The sequence below is a fragment of the Drosophila sulfurigaster genome, chromosome 3 (genome assembly GCF_023558435.1).
Source record: "Drosophila sulfurigaster albostrigata strain 15112-1811.04 chromosome 3, ASM2355843v2, whole genome shotgun sequence".
Classification (NCBI taxonomy): domain Eukaryota; kingdom Metazoa; phylum Arthropoda; class Insecta; order Diptera; family Drosophilidae; genus Drosophila; species Drosophila sulfurigaster.
In genome coordinates, this window is record NC_084883.1 from 38,721,821 (window position 1) to 38,738,715 (window position 16,895).

The 16,895-nt window shown below is 37.0% G+C and overlaps 1 protein-coding gene across 1 annotated transcript in view; it reads right to left on the minus strand.

Moving 5' to 3' along the window:
• LOC133845471 (ecdysone-induced protein 74EF) overlaps positions 1-12,930 on the minus strand; it is a 45,633-nt gene extending 32,703 nt beyond the window's left edge. Inside the window, exons 1-4 of the mRNA XM_062279938.1 lie at positions 12,229-12,930; positions 11,761-12,108; positions 11,239-11,476; positions 10,996-11,181 (exon numbers count right to left, since the gene is read on the minus strand). Coding sequence (XP_062135922.1) covers positions 10,996-11,181; positions 11,239-11,476; positions 11,761-12,108; positions 12,229-12,315 — 859 coding nt within the window. The 5' untranslated portion in view covers positions 12,316-12,930. The remainder of the gene's footprint in view (positions 1-10,995; positions 11,182-11,238; positions 11,477-11,760; positions 12,109-12,228) is intronic.
• Between the last annotated feature and the right edge of the window lie 3,965 nt (positions 12,931-16,895).

A 16,895-nucleotide genomic window follows, 5' to 3' on the forward strand; every position in this document is an offset into this window, starting at 1 on the left:
GTGCTTTTAGCAGGTTTGGCCAACAATCTCGACAAACAATATCGAATTTCACTCTCGATTTTGTTTTTATTGACTAGAAAGTGATAATGCCATTATTGGCGCACTTTAATTATCAATCTACCCTGTAATGCCTTTTTTTAGTAAAAGTTGAATTGTGGTATTTTTGTTGTTGTAAATAATTTACTCCTCAATCTGCAGTCAGTATTCAATTGACTGCTTGCAATTCAAATAGTACTAAAAATGGACACACTTAAAATGGCGGAAATTCGGACACTCAAAAAATGTAGTCCATGTTATTTGTGTTATCGATAAATAGTGAAAGTGACAGTTATTGATGTTGTACGTTTAATCGAAAGGTTTTTTTCGCTGACAATAAATTGTAATTGAAATCGAAGCGAAGCGAATCACCCTGTAATTGCAGCTAACGCACGTTTACTCATACGCACACATACACACACTTACATACATATTCACTTGCATTTTATTTGCTTAGGCATATTTTTAATTTGCGAGGAAGGAGAACAAATAATGAGAACTGCGCTCACACAACGCCAGCAGCAGCAGCACAAGAAGAAGAAGAAGAAGCAGACAAAAACTCACTCACGCTGTGAATTGCTGTTGTTATTGTTGGTGTAAAGAACGAATAAAACGAATGTACTAAGTGAGCGAGCAACTGACGCGAGCGCTGCACAAATGAGAGAATGAGAATGAGAATGAGAGAGCAAGTGAGCGAGTATGAGTATAAATAATAATAGCAACAAAATTTCCTTTTCTAGGTCTAGGCCAGATGCACAATTACATTCTAAAATATGCACATACAATCTATGTATGAATGTGCGAATGTAGACATATCTACATGTATGCATGTGTGTGTGTGTGTCTATTAGTCTCCCGATTCCACATACATATAAACTTGACAATCGCTCGAGTGCTGCCTGCACTTGATTGTGAATATATGCACATTGTTATAGGGCCGCCGATCTGGATATAAGTACGATTATATCGCTTCCATGTGCCATTAATTGCTGCATGTATAATTTAGGTTTTCCCTTTTTCCTCAAAACACGCCCAGTTGTCAGCTGACTGCAGTCGTATTTTGGCCGCCTGTTAAGACCCTATAAATATTAATATATTTACAAGTGCTGTACTATATACTATATGTATGTATTCACACATCGCAGCCGGATTTTCGATGCACACGTTCTCGTCGTCGTCGTCGTCGTCGTCATCAGACATATCCGCCTAATATTTCTGCAGTTGTTCTCGCTATAGCTTTCTCGTTCTTTCATTCACTCGCTCTCGTTGTTGCTGTTGTCTTTGTTGTTGTTGTTCTTGTTCTTACGCATGCAATTTTCGCTTTCAGTTTTGCGTGCGTTGTCTTTGTGTGTGTTTATTCTTTTTGAAGGACAGACAGTCTATGTCTATGCTTGGGTGTCGATCTGAATACCGACCAACGCCTGTCTTGCCTGCCTCATGGTGTCGCCTCAGTCTCTTTGCCCCATACATTTATTTCACATTCTCTACGCATTATCCGCAATATGCGTTGGAATGGCATATGACAATCTGACAAATCTGACAATCACAATCGCAATCGTCATCGTAATCGTTATCTTAACCATTATTGTCAATGTGCAAGTCAAGTCTGTGGGCTTCTATTGCAAGCTCACGACATGTTATGTAAATTGAAAATGATGCTCTAAAGTTGACATTGAATTCTTGGTGAATTAAATCATGATTCACACACAGACACACAGAGTTCAAATTAACGCCGAAAATACTGTGGAATTAATGAGTAATATCTTGCTGCATTTGCGTACATTTTTAGAGAATTTAATTAGACAGCATTTGAATATAATTAGATTATATGACGTATACGTAATATTTGTTGAATTTCACTAGAATAGAACTTCCTGAAAACTGACTGCTGGTTGTTAAACTTGAGAGTATAGAAATTTATTGAAATAAAAGCAAATTTTCAATTTAGAATTACAAAAAAAATCTTTTACAATACTGTTTTATATACTTTTTATTTACTTTAAGTAATAATCTCCAGTTCTCGTTACAAACTAACGAGTAACTGTTGTAACGAACAGTTTGCCCCCATTTTGAGTAATCGTATCGCATAGAAAATATTACGAATCCGCCATATATAGTACATGCCAATTAGTCGTCCGCATACGACACAGATACGTTTACGATACTTTTCCGCTCATTTTCCTCATTTGCTAAATCGCAATTTTCTTTCGTGTTATAAACGTCTATCATGCATATCCGTTTTCCCAGATACAACACGAAATAAAATGGGTGTGAGTGTGTGTGTGTGTGTGTTCGTGAACAGCGGCACGATCTGAAGACCATAAAGATCCGCAGTTGCCCAGACACAGCGAGATGTAGATATATCTATTAGATATAGTCGCTGTTGTCTGTGCTGGATGACTGATTATGGCAAAGATGCTGCAACGCATCGTGAATGCGAATGCGAATGTGAGTGGGAGGTGGAAATGAAAGAAGAAGAAGAGGAAGGTAGAACTGTGGAACTGTCTGCCAGGCAGGAGGTGATAATTAGGGGCACACGCTACTTGACACATGCGTGTTTACGTTTACGCTATGTGTGCGCGTGTGTGTGTGTGTGATGCATATTTATTGAATGTTTGCCAATGGGTCACAGAAATTGTGCAAAGCAAGAACTGCCCTCAAAAATGTTTGCTCAAAGACGGAAAATGGATATGCAAACAAGAAGCAACAAAAATCAAAAGCATTCTTTTTATTTTGCTTTTTGGTTTTGTATTTTTGTATAATGAAGCGCCTCGCACCAATGAAAGCAAAGCGACTGCGACGCAGGCAGAGATAGCGACTGCGACGCATCTAAGTTTTTTTTTTGTGTTATTTGTACAGACATTTGTTGTGGCGGGGCAAAGGAGAGCTTTCGCAGACTCTCGCAAAGCGGGCTGTGTATTTGTGTGTTTGCCTTGCTGCTGCTACAAGTACATATAAACTCGCACACACACACACACACGCACACACATATGTTAATACATGAGCGCATACATAAAATACATCGTCACGCGAGTGCAGCGAACTAATTCAAGGCTGCATACCACACGATACAGCAAAGCAAAAATAAAGCTATCAATGTGTTAGTGTTGCTGTTGCTGTTCATGTTGCTCTCTCTCTCCGCTTCGTTGGCCCGCACCCGGCTCACTCACTGCGAATGCGAGAGTGCGAGTGTGAGCAAAGCATTGCTCTCAGTTCGCGACCGTATGTGTGTGTGTGTGTGTTTTCGAGTGTGCAGGCAAGACAAGTTCAGCGCTAAACACATTCAAAGCTGACCAAAGCTAAGCACAAGACGCAGACTGAGACTGCGACTGAGAATTTTGTAAGGTTGTATCATCATAATCATCATTGTGATGATGATCATGAACACGATGATCATCATGATGATCGGCAACATTATGAACAGCGTCATTTGGCGCTGCCTTTTGTTTTCATTTCAGCTTTTTTTTATAACGAGATGCGAAGTCGGCGGCACACGCTCTAATGCAATCAAAAGCAAACGAACGTCGCACAAACTGTGAAACTGCAAAACTGGAACTGGAACACATACTGAAAGAGAGAGAGAGATACACATATGCACACTGACACACAAACAACTGCTGATTCCCTCCCCCTCCCTTCTAAACCCCATTTAGTCAGTATTCAGTTCATTTGCTCAATTCTTTTGCTGCTTGTTGTTGACAGAGTGGGTGGAAGGGTAGGGTAGATTGGATGGTGGAGAATGACAGGGGGAATAGGTATTGGAAGTGCTCTAATGGGGGCAGCGAAATGTGTTGCCTTTGTTGCATATGGAAAAATGAAAACAACGTGGACATCGTCGCCACATTTCATTTTCATTGCACATTGAGAGAAAATGCATTTCTATCAGCGGTTTACCTTCCCTTTACTCCCCCTCTTTTCTCTTCCCTCCTACTCACGCCTGACTATTGATATGCTCTATTATTATTTGCAGTTTGCAGTTGTCTGTTTTGTGTTTGCACCTTCGCTTCGCTTTGTTATTGTTGTTGTTTTCGTTTTCGTTTTTCGTTTGCCTTTTGCCGTTGCCTGTTGTTGGGGTGAAGGTGAAAACTTTTTCACCGCACCGAGAGAGGAGGCATAAACGTCTAACGATCGTCGACCGACAATGGATGACGATCGGATTTGTGTTATTGTCGTTGTCTCTGTTTGTTGTTGTTTTGCGCTCGGTGTGTTAATGGGTTACAGTGCAATTAGGACAGTGTGTTTATCGCGAGCCTCTCTCTCTCGCTCTCTCCCGCTCTCTTTGGTCCCCTTGAATTCCAATTGGATATTCAACGAGCGCGTATAAGTAGGCTTTGCCTATGGCAACAAAATGGCGACAACAGGAATTTGCCACTGGGATATTAAATGTACTTTCTTTATGTACTAATCATGTAATATTAAATACTTTATCTGTATTTGGAACTGCATTTTTAAATTTATGTAGTATAAAAACCAAATGTTTACTCATTGAAAATATAGTAGTACTTTGTAACTTTGTACTTGGGTACTTATAATAGAGTGTATAAAAAGTTATTTTATTTACATATATTGAAATATTTATTTTTGTGTGGAAAATTTAATTGAAGATATATTTTGAATGATATAGTATTTGTGTCATCTTTTTTTATTTTACACATTTTAGATACGATTTTTTTATTTTTATTTTTTAAGTTGTATTTTGACTTTATTTTTATGAAAATTTAACTTCATTTAATGGATCTAATAATCTATTTATAAAGTATGAGTCATGGTTAGTACTCCTCACTCTCTTTTAAGTTTTGTCTATATTTTCTTGAACAAATAATTCAGTGCTTATGATTTTTGACACTGACATCTCAATGCATCTATTATGCTTAACTTTTTTTTGATCTATTCTATTCCACTCCATTATATTCTAATCTCTGCAAGCGCTGTAACTGATTTGATTTTGGGGTCGCACCACATTGGCACACCCAATTCATCTTTTCCCATCGTCATAAACCTTGCAATTGTCTGGCGATGCATTACAATGAAAACTAATTAAAACGTTTTCATCACAACTCCAACTCTGACTGGATGGAGGCGTCATTAATCAATCCTGACAAAATGGCGTCCAAAATGACATCATGACGAACACACAAAAAAACCCATAACACAACACAAAAGACACAAGACAAGACCCCCTTTCGCCTTTCGGTTACGCCACCCTTCCCCCCTCCTGGTCCATGTTACACGCAAACGAGGTGAGGCTCCTGCGACTGTCCCAGAATCAAGAATAAAAGATAAATGTGGCAAAGATTTTAAGAGGCTCGACTTGCAAATACTCTGTATTCTATAAATGACTAAGTAATCTGCACTCTAGTTAATATATAGTGCATAGTAAGTAATAAAGTTAGTTAACTGTAAATTAATAAAATTAAAATAATATTCTAACTCATTCTTAATGCAGTAGATGTTGAGCATTTCATTTTTGCTGTCAAATTTAATAGTAAGCTTTTATTTTTCGTTTATACTCATATTCTTAGTTTTCAGAATTGGTTCTTAAAGTGGTCTTACACAATTTTTAAGGCGAATGTTCTTGATTTTAGAACCTAATCTTTTTTTTCTACATTTTCTAACAATATATTTCTCTATTTTTACTTTTTTTTTAAATTATTTTTAACTGGAGTAACATAAAATGTAAGTATTTGTTCCAATAATTAATTAATTTTAGGGATCAAGCTAAAGTAATAAAATAGTTTAGAATATTATGGAAATTTATTAGAAATTTAAAATGTATTAAATTCAGAAAATGTTTAAGAATTAAATTTATTCTGTAATTTTAAAGAAATGTCTTATAATAATTATGTTTTTACGAATATTCAAAAAAAGTTGAACTACATTCAAAATAAAGATTGCGATATTATCTATTTTTACTATGATGATTCAATGCTGTTGCACATCCGATAAGGATAAAGTATACGCCTTGCTTATTCTTTATTCAATTTCACTTGCTTCTCCAAACGTAACTACCCCACAAAATCACTCACTCTGCTGGGTATTCAAATGATATCCGTTAAAACTTGAACCCAGCGGTCACCTGCGTCTTGCGTGCAAAAAAACTAACAAGACGCAAATAAAATGACAAAAAAAAAGCAGAAAAACAAACGAACAATTTTAGATAAGTCGCCAAACAAATGCATGAAAACTAAAACGAGATAAATAAGCAAGAAAACTGAAAAAGCGCAAGCTACAAAAAAAAAAAAAAAAAAAATAAGAAAAATATAAACAACAATTGCCAATCCACCAATCAACAAAATTGCAAAGTGCATTTTGCAGTGGCAACGTTTTGCACTTGAGGCAATGGCAGGCAGCTAAAGGGGGAGGAGGTGGAAAGGGGGGGCAAGGTAAGGGGAAGGGGAGGTGTGACGCTTAGACGGCGGTGACGGTGGTGACAGTGACGTGCTCGGCCCGGTTCGCTGCCTGGCAATGGACAAATGAACGCCCCTGACATCGTTAGTTGTTGTTGTTCGTTGTTGTTGTTGTTTGCTGTTAGTTGTTGTTTGCATTTGCAGTTGTTGTTGTTGGTTTTGCTTAGACTGTTGCTTTAGTTGTAATTGCAATTGTCGTTAGGCGATTTGCCGTCCGGGGGACACGCAGAAATCCTGATTTGGCTATAACAACGCACATTTTCGAAAAGCGCGACACGATTTGAAATTCAAATTGCAGCCAAGAAATGCGTGCAACATTGTTGTTGCAGTTGTTGCTGTTGTTGTTGTTGTTGCTGTAGCCATGAGCCATGGCTAAAAGCATAAAAGCACTTGGCAATTGCCAACTAGAATAGAAAAATGGCAGTTAACTAATCAACAGCCAAAGTGCACCAGGGATGGGCAAAAAACAAAAACGAAAAACGAAAATCGAAAATCGAGCGAGTAAATTGAATTCATCGAGCAAATCGATTCGAGGAAGGTTCAAGGAGAATTCGTTGCAGAAAAAAAGTGCAAGCAATTGAATAAATACTAAATGAATACTGAAATACACTCAATAATTAATTAAATAAGTCATTAGAAGCTTTTATTTCGTAATTTGAGGCATGTCAAACTTAACTTAATTATCAATCTTGCATTGTCTATTAATATACTTGCGATAAAAATGCACACATTTATTTATAGTAAATTCGAAAACTCTAAAGCAAGAAAATTTTAACTAATTGTTTGTTTTTGTTTTGAATTTGTCTACGAGAAAATTTATAGCCGCAGCACGAGAAACATTCGCAGCTCTATAAATAAATTTGCATAGCTGCAAATTTTGTGAATTTAATTAAAAGACAATTTTAAGAGCAGGAAACAATTATTGAATGAATGAGTAGAAGACTCGGAATAGATACGCAAAGTGGAACATGTGCTGGAAATATATTTCTATCTATTCGGACTGCAATTTAGAAATTGGCAAATGAATGGATAATTACTAAATAACGTCTTAAAATTAATCTGAATGAATCTGACTATACTTTTTACATCCTAGAATTCAATTTTATGGGATAATAATAAATTGATGAATACTTTTTGTAGCCTAGAACCTAGTTCTAAATTATTATTATTATAAAAAGAAAAAAGTTAAATAAATTAAAACAAATATATTATTGCGAACTGAGAACTTTTAGAACTGATTGAGAATATGAAATATTAGTAGGAAAGTAAATAATATACTATTTATAATATGTTTGTTAATGATTAAATAACGTCTATAAATTAATCTGAATGGATCTGACTATACTTTTTACATCCAAAATTATATTTTAGAATTCTAATATTAATTTAAGGAATACTTTTTGTAGCCTAGAACATAGTTCTAAATTTTTAATGATTAATAAATAAAGTAAATAAATTGGGAACTAACACTTTTTAGACCTCATTAAAAATATAATATATTAGTATGAAAGTAAATAAAAAATTATTAATAAAATGTTTCATATTTAAGGTTCTATTTGCTAATGAATCAAAATAAGGAAAATTGTCCTAATAAAAATAATATATTATTGCGAACTAAGAACTTTTAGAATTAATTTATAATATAAAATATTTGTTAAAAAATGTTAGATATTGTATAGTTCTAAACTCTCGTATTTTCTAAATAATCAAAATAAATAAAATTGTCCAAATCATATTAATATAATATTGCGAACTTTTAGAACTGATTTATAATATATTTTCCAAAGCATTAAAATAAATAAAAGTGTCCTAATAATATTAAAATATATTTCATTAATAAAATGTTAAGTGTAATTTTGTTAAAGAATCTAGATTAGAGAAATGTTGCTAAAGATAATAAAGCATATTTTAAGGATGAAATGTTAAATGTAATTTTGCTTAAATTTCAACATTTAAAAGTTTTTTATTAACAAAGAAAAAAAAAAGAAAATTTTAAATGATATTGGAATAGATTAAGTACTCCTACACTAACTTCTAGCTATCTCATTTCTATCTCTCACTAACATAATTAACAAAAAAAGCCGCAATAATTCCTAAAACTTTGTTTAGTTTCTAACAAGTTAATTGAGAATTTATTTATATCTTATATTCTTAGAACATATATTCTTTAGAACCTTGGGAAGTTGAAGTGCTGCGCAAATCTTAGCAGCCAGCCCTGAAGTGAGCGGACCAAGTAATAAACGCAGAACGCACAACGCAGAAACTAACGCACTTTTTAAATTGAAACTGTGGCGAAGCCGTTGCCGATGTCTATGTCGATGTCGATGTTGATGTTGATGTCTATGGCTAGATGGCTATAATGCTGCGACTATGGTCGTGTGTGGAACCCCTTGACATTAATAACGTGGCCAAGTCGCCGCCGGTCGCTTTGCTTTGCCACTTGCCACTTGCCACAACTGCGTGTGTCGTGTGTCGCATTCGCATTCGCATTCGCATTCGCATTCGCAGCTTTGCAGTTTAAGCAAAAGCGAAGCGAAATAAAGACTAATTTTTTGCCAAAAGGGGGCAGCAGAGGGGAAGGGAGGCTGGCTGGCTGGCCGCAATAGAACCTTGGACTGATGCTGAACCCTCTAAACAAAAGTGAACAATCTTTGCAGCCGCCGTCGTCGACGTCGTCGTCGTCATCCGTCGTTGGCCGTTTACAATGTCAACGGCTTGTTAGAGACGCTGTTGCTATTGTTGTTGTTGTCATTGTTGTCGCTTTGTGCAGTCGGCGTCGGCGTCGACGTCGCCGACAGTGATTGGGCAAATTCGTTGGCGAGAAGACGAAAAAAAAAAAGGTGCCCACTCATCAGGGTTATCCTTGAAACTGCAAAATTAAAGTTCAATGCTTGTGCGGCGCTTGAACTCGGCAAGACACAGGACACGACCCAAGCCCACAGCCCACAGCCCAAAAGCAAACGGCAAAGTCGTCTAGCGCCTGTCAAGTAGCCTCTCGCTCTCTCTCTCTCTCCCACTTTCTCTGTCGCTGTCTCCCTCTCTCCACAATGATGATTGCGCCCATTTTTATGTCTGTTTCTTTTTTATGGCTGAACTCGAACGAAAATTTCAAGTTCAAGGTTGCCGGAAAGCAGCCGCCCAAACAACACACACACACACACACACACACACACGCACACAACTCATCCAGACGAAGACAGGAGAACGGCAAAGAGAGGCATATAAAACTCGTCTTGCGTCTCGCTCTCACTCTTTCTTTCTTTGCTTCTCCCAGGCACGCACACAAAATGGTTGACGACGAAAGCTTTTTATTTTTTTTGGTGTGTGGAGTGTGGGCCGCCATTTTGTCTGCATGCGTGCCTCTATCTCCGTCTCTGTCTATGTGTGTGTGTGTGCGTGCCCAATACAAATGCAAAACGTTTCCTACACACAGAAATATAGTCGCTGTCGCTGCTGTCGCGTCGCGACGCCAACGTTCAGCCCACAGTGGCAATATCCTTTTGACCTTGAAGCGCACAATTTCCACACGCAAAATTTATTGACCTGCCCAAAGGGGGGCAGGGGGGAAAGAGGCGGCATTTGTGTCTGACTTGGCTTCGCTTGCCCAACTGAAGGAAACATGAAAACCCGAAACAGGCAGCAACAAAAACAACAGCAACAACAACAACAACAGCAACACAGCCGAAACATTCTGCCGTTGCCCCGCTTCTCCGCGCTGAGCTCTGTCTGGGTTTTTGTGTGTGGCCTTTTTAGAAAAGGAAGTAGGTGCCCGCAGAGTCAACTGAGTGAGTGGTTTGAGGGTTGCTGTCTACGCTCTCGGTTGCTGTCTCGGGAGTGGGTTATTGCCTATGTTTGTGCGCTTGTGTGTCTGCTAAATCTCCTCTGTGTGTGTGTGTGAGCGCTACAGCGACAGCCATTTCTCAGAACCCGTCGTCGCTTTGTGTTTGCTTTCGTGTCAATAGACGCTTATTAATTGTGTGCGGGAGGGGGTCGAGGGGGTTGTGTTGGGTAGGTACATCCTGTCGGGATTTAATATAAGCACAAGTGACTGGCCCTTTTAGTTGTTTTGTCTCGACGGGCGCGACGAGACGCTCGCAATTCTCGTTGGCATTAAAAATTATGACACTTGCGCTTATGCAGCAAATAATTTTTTTAATACTTTTAAATGTGTAGATTTAATCAAATTAAATGTCTCCACCCAGCTTTAGCTAATATTACCACCCCATTCAGCACAAGTTCGAAGAAATTGATATGTTAGCACGTACACAAACCATTTCGAAAAATTAGCTACATTTGCGAACCAATTCGAAAACAGTGTTGACGTAGCCAAGACACGAACCTATTCAATTCGCTACAATGATTACAAAACTGTGTACAGCGCTTGCCCAACCATTTTCGAATTTCGAACGCAGCCAACTTCGCGTGTGTTCGAAACTGCGTGCTGCCAACTTAACGCCAAGCAGTTGCAGCCAACTTCACGTTTAAGCGCGCGCAATTTGAAAGCAAGTTTGAAACAACTAAGAGTAAAGAGTAAATTTGAAAGTTGACTTACCGTCCAGTTTATCCAGCCGCTTATCAATGTTTAGGCATTTGGACATCAGCTTCTCCACCAGCAATGGATTCGCTGAGGCGCTGGTCACAGTCACAAAACGTGACTCGTCCGGCGTGCAATCTCCATTGCTGCTGCTATTGTTGTTGTTGTTGTTGTTATTGAGCAAATCACAAGGAAGCAGAAAGCCTGAACATAAAATCAAATAAATATCAAAGATACAATTCGTATAAATTGTTTATTCACCTGTTCGCTTTGCTGCTGTTGAGTTGTTGTTGTTGTTGCTGCCCGAGTTGGAGCCAAAGCCGAGCAACGCCGCCTGGCCATTGGTGTTGTTGCTATCGGCTAGACTGGCGCCCAGGGCTGACTCGACCAATCCCTGGACACTTAACTGGACATTCTCTTTGGCAAGCAGATCATCGCTGGCAACGACAACGGCGGACGCAAAGTCATTATCGTTGATCACATTGTTGTTGTTCTCCTCCTAGGAAAGATAATAGCATAGAACAAAAAAAGAAGCAAAAGCAAAAAGATTTTGTGTGTTGGGGGAAGAAAAGAGCAAAAGGAAAACACAATATAAATACATAAAAGGTTAACTGTTCATTTGAGTGATAAAGAGAGAGCGAGCAAGAGAGAATCCTGCGCAAAAGCTTTTAGAAAATGTGTGAGTGTGTTTGTGACTGAGAGAGAGAGTGAGCGTGAATGTGTATGTATGTGTGTGTGTAGTAGCTTAAACTTGTCTCTGTTTTTTGTTGTTGTCGCATGTACATTTTCGACTTTGACCTCAACGGTCGCCAAATCCGACAGCAGGCTCTCGATCTCAAAGTTGCTCTCGGAGAGCGTGCGAAAAAGCTCATCGGAGGAGTCGCTGCCGCACAGTGGCTCCAACACAACGTTCACATTCCGCGCCGCCGAACCGTTAAGCTCCTGATTGCCCACAGCTTGTTGTTGCAGTTGTTGTTGTAACTGTTGATGCTGTTGTTGTAGCTGCTGCTGCTGTTGTTGTTGTTGCTGTTGATGTTGATGTAGCTGCAGTTGATGTTGTTGCTGTTGTTGTTGTAAAGCGTTTGTTTGCACCGTGGGATTGATGTTTTCAGCATTGACCGTGGAATCATCCTATAGAAAAGCAATACACAAAATAGACACGACAAGTTTAGAGTTGAGAGTTGACACCAGCGATAGTTTATGAATCGATATAAATGTTTATCGATAGTCGGTTGTGTGTAGAGTTCATACCGCAATGCATGTTGCCAAATCTAGACCACCAACAAGACGACCATCGTTATCCGGACACCAGAGCAATGCGTCATCGATAAATGGCATCGCTGATAGGGCAAAGCCTCCACTGCAAATACTGTTAACTGCCAGCGTGTAGCCGTTTCCTTTTGCCCCTTCACTTGAAAATATATTTATGTATGTATATATATATTGGTGTATATATATATATAGATATAGTACCCTAAGGGCTATTCTAGTTTAACTACTGCACAAATTTATAAAAGTTTCTTCTCCTTATCACACAAATTTGAAGTTTTCACACAAATTTTTTGTTTTCAAATATATAATTTTGTTAGGCACTTTTTTATAAGACGGTTTTGGTTTGGTTTCCGATTATATATATATTGTATATAAAGTTTTTTTTGTTTGTTGTATATATATATATATTTAATTGATTTTTTATTTATTTTTGTAGGTAAAATGTGTAGTCTTTTGTTTGATTTTGGACGTTTGTCATTTAAAACCAAAAAAAAAGTTGTTGTAAAAAAATAAGAACACTTTGAAAATTCGATTAATTACTATGCGTATAACGTATTATGTATATCAGTTTTGTTATGTGATTACTAATATTATTTTGGTTTAAATTTGTTAAGAGTTTTATTTTGTTTTTATTTATTTGGGTTTTTTCCGTTCTGCTGTTGTTTTGATTTTAACGCTTAAAATCTGAAATGAAACAAGAAAAGCAAGAAAATGATTAGCATTGGATTACTTTAAATATTTGTGTTTAAATATGTGTGTTATTTCAGTTCATAAATTGAAGGTTCAATATTTTAAGTATAGTTCGAAATTTATAATTTTAGATTTTGTGAGATTCTAAGACAATCTGAGAATACAATTATATACTATCTTTTAATTGATGATTTTATGATTTTTGGCTGATAATCTGAGGATTTCATTGCTTAAAAAGTATAGTAAATTAATGTGAATTATCTGTTCTCTTTTAATATGATATCAGATGATGTCTTTCTACAAAAATTTCATAAATACCCAAAATAAAAATTTCTTTTTAATTCCCATTGCAGTTTTAGCAATTTACTCGCAATCTCTTTTATTGTTTTAAAGAACATTTTAAAGAAACCTCATTTACTTCCTAATCTGAACGTTCCTGATGTTCAAAAATGTTTATAAAAACTATTATATTATATAAATAATATTTCAATTCTCTTTCATTAAACTTTTCCTATAAGTCGCATGTACAAGAAAACTTCGTAACAATTAGACGCTTTAATTGCATAGATGTTACATGTAAAGTTACCATAATTTCTGTTGACTGATTCGCAACCCAAACAACAGAAAACAACAACAAATTGTTGTAGTTGAAAATTGAGGATGAGGTTAATAATGATGAGAGATGAAATAAAAACTGAAAACTGAAAAAAGATGATGGAAAGTCGTTGTTGCATTGCATTGTTTAAATATTATTGCTGTGTATGCATTTTATGCTTCCGGTTATAACAAAAATTTGTGTATGTTTTTGTTGTTGTTGCTGCTGCTGTTGAATCAAAGTTAATTTCATTTAAAGTTCAATAACATTTCAAATTGCGAATTACAACATAAGACAGACGGACAGACAGACGGATAGACGGACAGAGAGGAGAGCCCTGAAGGGTGTTGCGGGGGTTGGGTTAAATGTGCAACAGCTGCAACAGCAAAGAAAACAAAAGACTCTTTTGCAGCAAAAGAAAAGAAACAAAAAAGAAAAAAAACCAAAACAAGCAGCAGCCGCAACAGCAGCGAAAACAAAAACAACTTTGGAAAAATGCTTTTTACATAACATGTTATTGAACTGCATGCAAAGCAACAACATCAACAACAACAACAACAAGTTTTTTGCTGCAGTTGCTTTGCTGTTGCATTTCGCTCTCTCTAAGCTGCCAAATCCATTGCAAGTGAAAGTCTAACAACAACACAACTGCAGCAGCAGCGACAAAGCAGCGGCAAAGCAGCGAAAAAGCAGCAACTGCAAGTCGCAAAAAGTTCGTTAACATTGAACTACGACGACGTCGAGCTTGAAAGCACAGCAGCAACAACAACGACGCAAGCGAAGCGAGCGAGAGTGAGAGGGAGAGAGAGAGAGTGAGCAACAACAATAATCGACATTACAGCATTGCGCTGCTTGCGCCGCTCTGCTGGCGTCGCTGCTTGCGCTGCGCTGCGCCTGCGCTGCTTTGGTTTTTCCATTGCATGCCTGTTTTTTTCTTGGTGATGCGCATGCGGCGCGGAAAACTCGTTTTCCATTATTCAATACAAGCAGCAGCAGCAGCAGCAGCAGCTGGCGGCTATTCACTTTTCTGCCTGCAAGTTCAGTAGAAGAAAACTTGAAAGAAAAGCCAAAGAAAAGCAACAACAACAACAAGCCTTTCGTTTGCATTAGAAATGTTGCTTGTTGCAGTTGTTGTTGTTGCTGTTGTTGCTGTTGTAAAGTGGCGCCACAGTTGCCATCTTCTGGTGCCGCCGCCACCAATGATTACTAAGATGTTGCGACGTTTATGCAAAATATTGCCTTTGCTTTTCTCTAATAACAGTGCAACGGTGCGTATACACAATCTTTGATTAGCCACAGCGTAGTCAGCAGTAGATTGATTTGCCCCCCTCCAACTTCTCCTCCTCTCCTCCGCCCACCAACTTGGCGAGACTCGTTCACATTGAGCTTAGAGCACTTCCTGGTGCTCGTTGAAATACATGCACACATCTCTATGATCAAAATACTAGACGTGTGTATTCTCAGCATGCAAATGGGCGCGGCTCAAAGTGTAGAGTGGCGAAGGGGGGGAGTTGAAGGGGTGCTGCCGACTGTCGCTCTTCAATGCTGCCCGAAGACAGCCGAAGTGTAGACGAAGTGCCGATGAAGCATCGAAAACAAGTAAAAGTTGAGACAAGTGGAGATTTTTGAGTTATATTGCGAATCTTTATATGCAAGAAATTGAATCGTCTGATTAATGCGTTCTTTGCAATCTAAGGCAAATCAATTACTATTGAGCTGCTGATAATATTTTACTTTTATTATTACAAAAGTCTATTGTTGCTGTTGATAATGTAACAATGCTATCAATCCATTCTAATATATACATATATTTGATTTATTGTTTTTCAATGATGCCATCTGAGCGGAAAACTTTATAGAAATATAAATGACACTTTGGAAGTTTCTATAGCATTCAAATTTAATAGAAAAAGAAAAAACTAAATCAGGATAAGTTCTTCACAGGAATAAGTACTTTAAAGTATCAAGAGTATTTAAATTTGATTTATGTCAAAATTTTCAATGCAGAGCCTCTAAAAATAACTTTTCATGTTTTTGTGTGAGCTGAATGGAATTTTATTGCGACTATGCAATTTTGTTAAATATAGTTTTGATGACGAAACTGTTCCGAATTGACACTTTTCAAATGCATTAGCTATGCTAGACTATGCATTTTAGCTATTTCTCACATGTTTACAACTTTTTGTTGAATGCAGCTAGAATGCAACTTTGTAGAATTCAAAGAAACATTACTGTCAAACTTTTGAAGTCTTGGATTTTAGTTAAAACTAGATCTGTTTCGATAAGTATTTAAAATAAAGGTTTTTAAAAAATAAATCAATAAATACTTAGATAACAACAGATAGATGAAGCAACTTATTCTATATATATTTTATAGCCAATCCTAACAGTCGAGATTTTTAGCTTAGTTTCTCTTAAACTATGGGTTGGATTTTTCTTTATGTTATCTGTTAAATAGTTGTCTTCTCTTATTTTAATATTATTATTTATTATATATAATATATCTGTGAGATTATAGATATATATATATATATCTTTAATATATGTATATTTAAAAAAAATTTAGTAAGTTACTCACCAAATATAAATATATTCATTAACTGCAGCGTAACGAGTTGTAAATAATTTTGATTTTGATTGTTAATAATAGTTTGTATATATGTTCTATATAACTATTTTGTATAAAGTACAGTTTTGTTTTCTTTTTGATTATCCACAAAAGGCAGTGTAAAGTTATCCAAAAAAAAAATTTGATTGCGAATTAAAGTTGTTGCTTTAATTACAATATTTGTTGTCCCGCTAGTAATTTTTGTTTGAAGACGAAGCAGGAATGGGGAGCTGATAACTTTGATTTTGTTGTTGTTGGAAGAGGAGACGTCTCTGTCTTTGTTTTATTTTACAACGTATGCGATAGATGTACAAGTATAAACTTTTATTGTCATTAGCAACATGGCTGACATTGACCAAATTTGCATGTGTTCCCAGTTTTCTGCTTTGGGCACGCATTTATGGTGTTTGAACGTGCGCCGAGGCATTTAGAGGGAGCGAGAGCGAGAGAGAGAGAGAGAGTTGTCGTCCCCCGTTGCAGTCTCCCCCCTCTTATCTATGCTCGCTGCGTGGTGGCCTCTGCAATGAGAAAAAGAAAGAAAAAAACAAGATAAACCGATTAATGTCAATTTCAATTCGATTTCAATTCATTATGTTGCTTTCATTAGCGATGCTTAACTTTAAGTTGCCAGCTCACAATACCAATATTTGCATACATATTTACATATTACATTTGCACACTCATAGCAAGCATTATGTATGCACATATTAACAGAGCTTTCGCCTGCAGTGAAGCTTTTTTTTTTGCATTGCC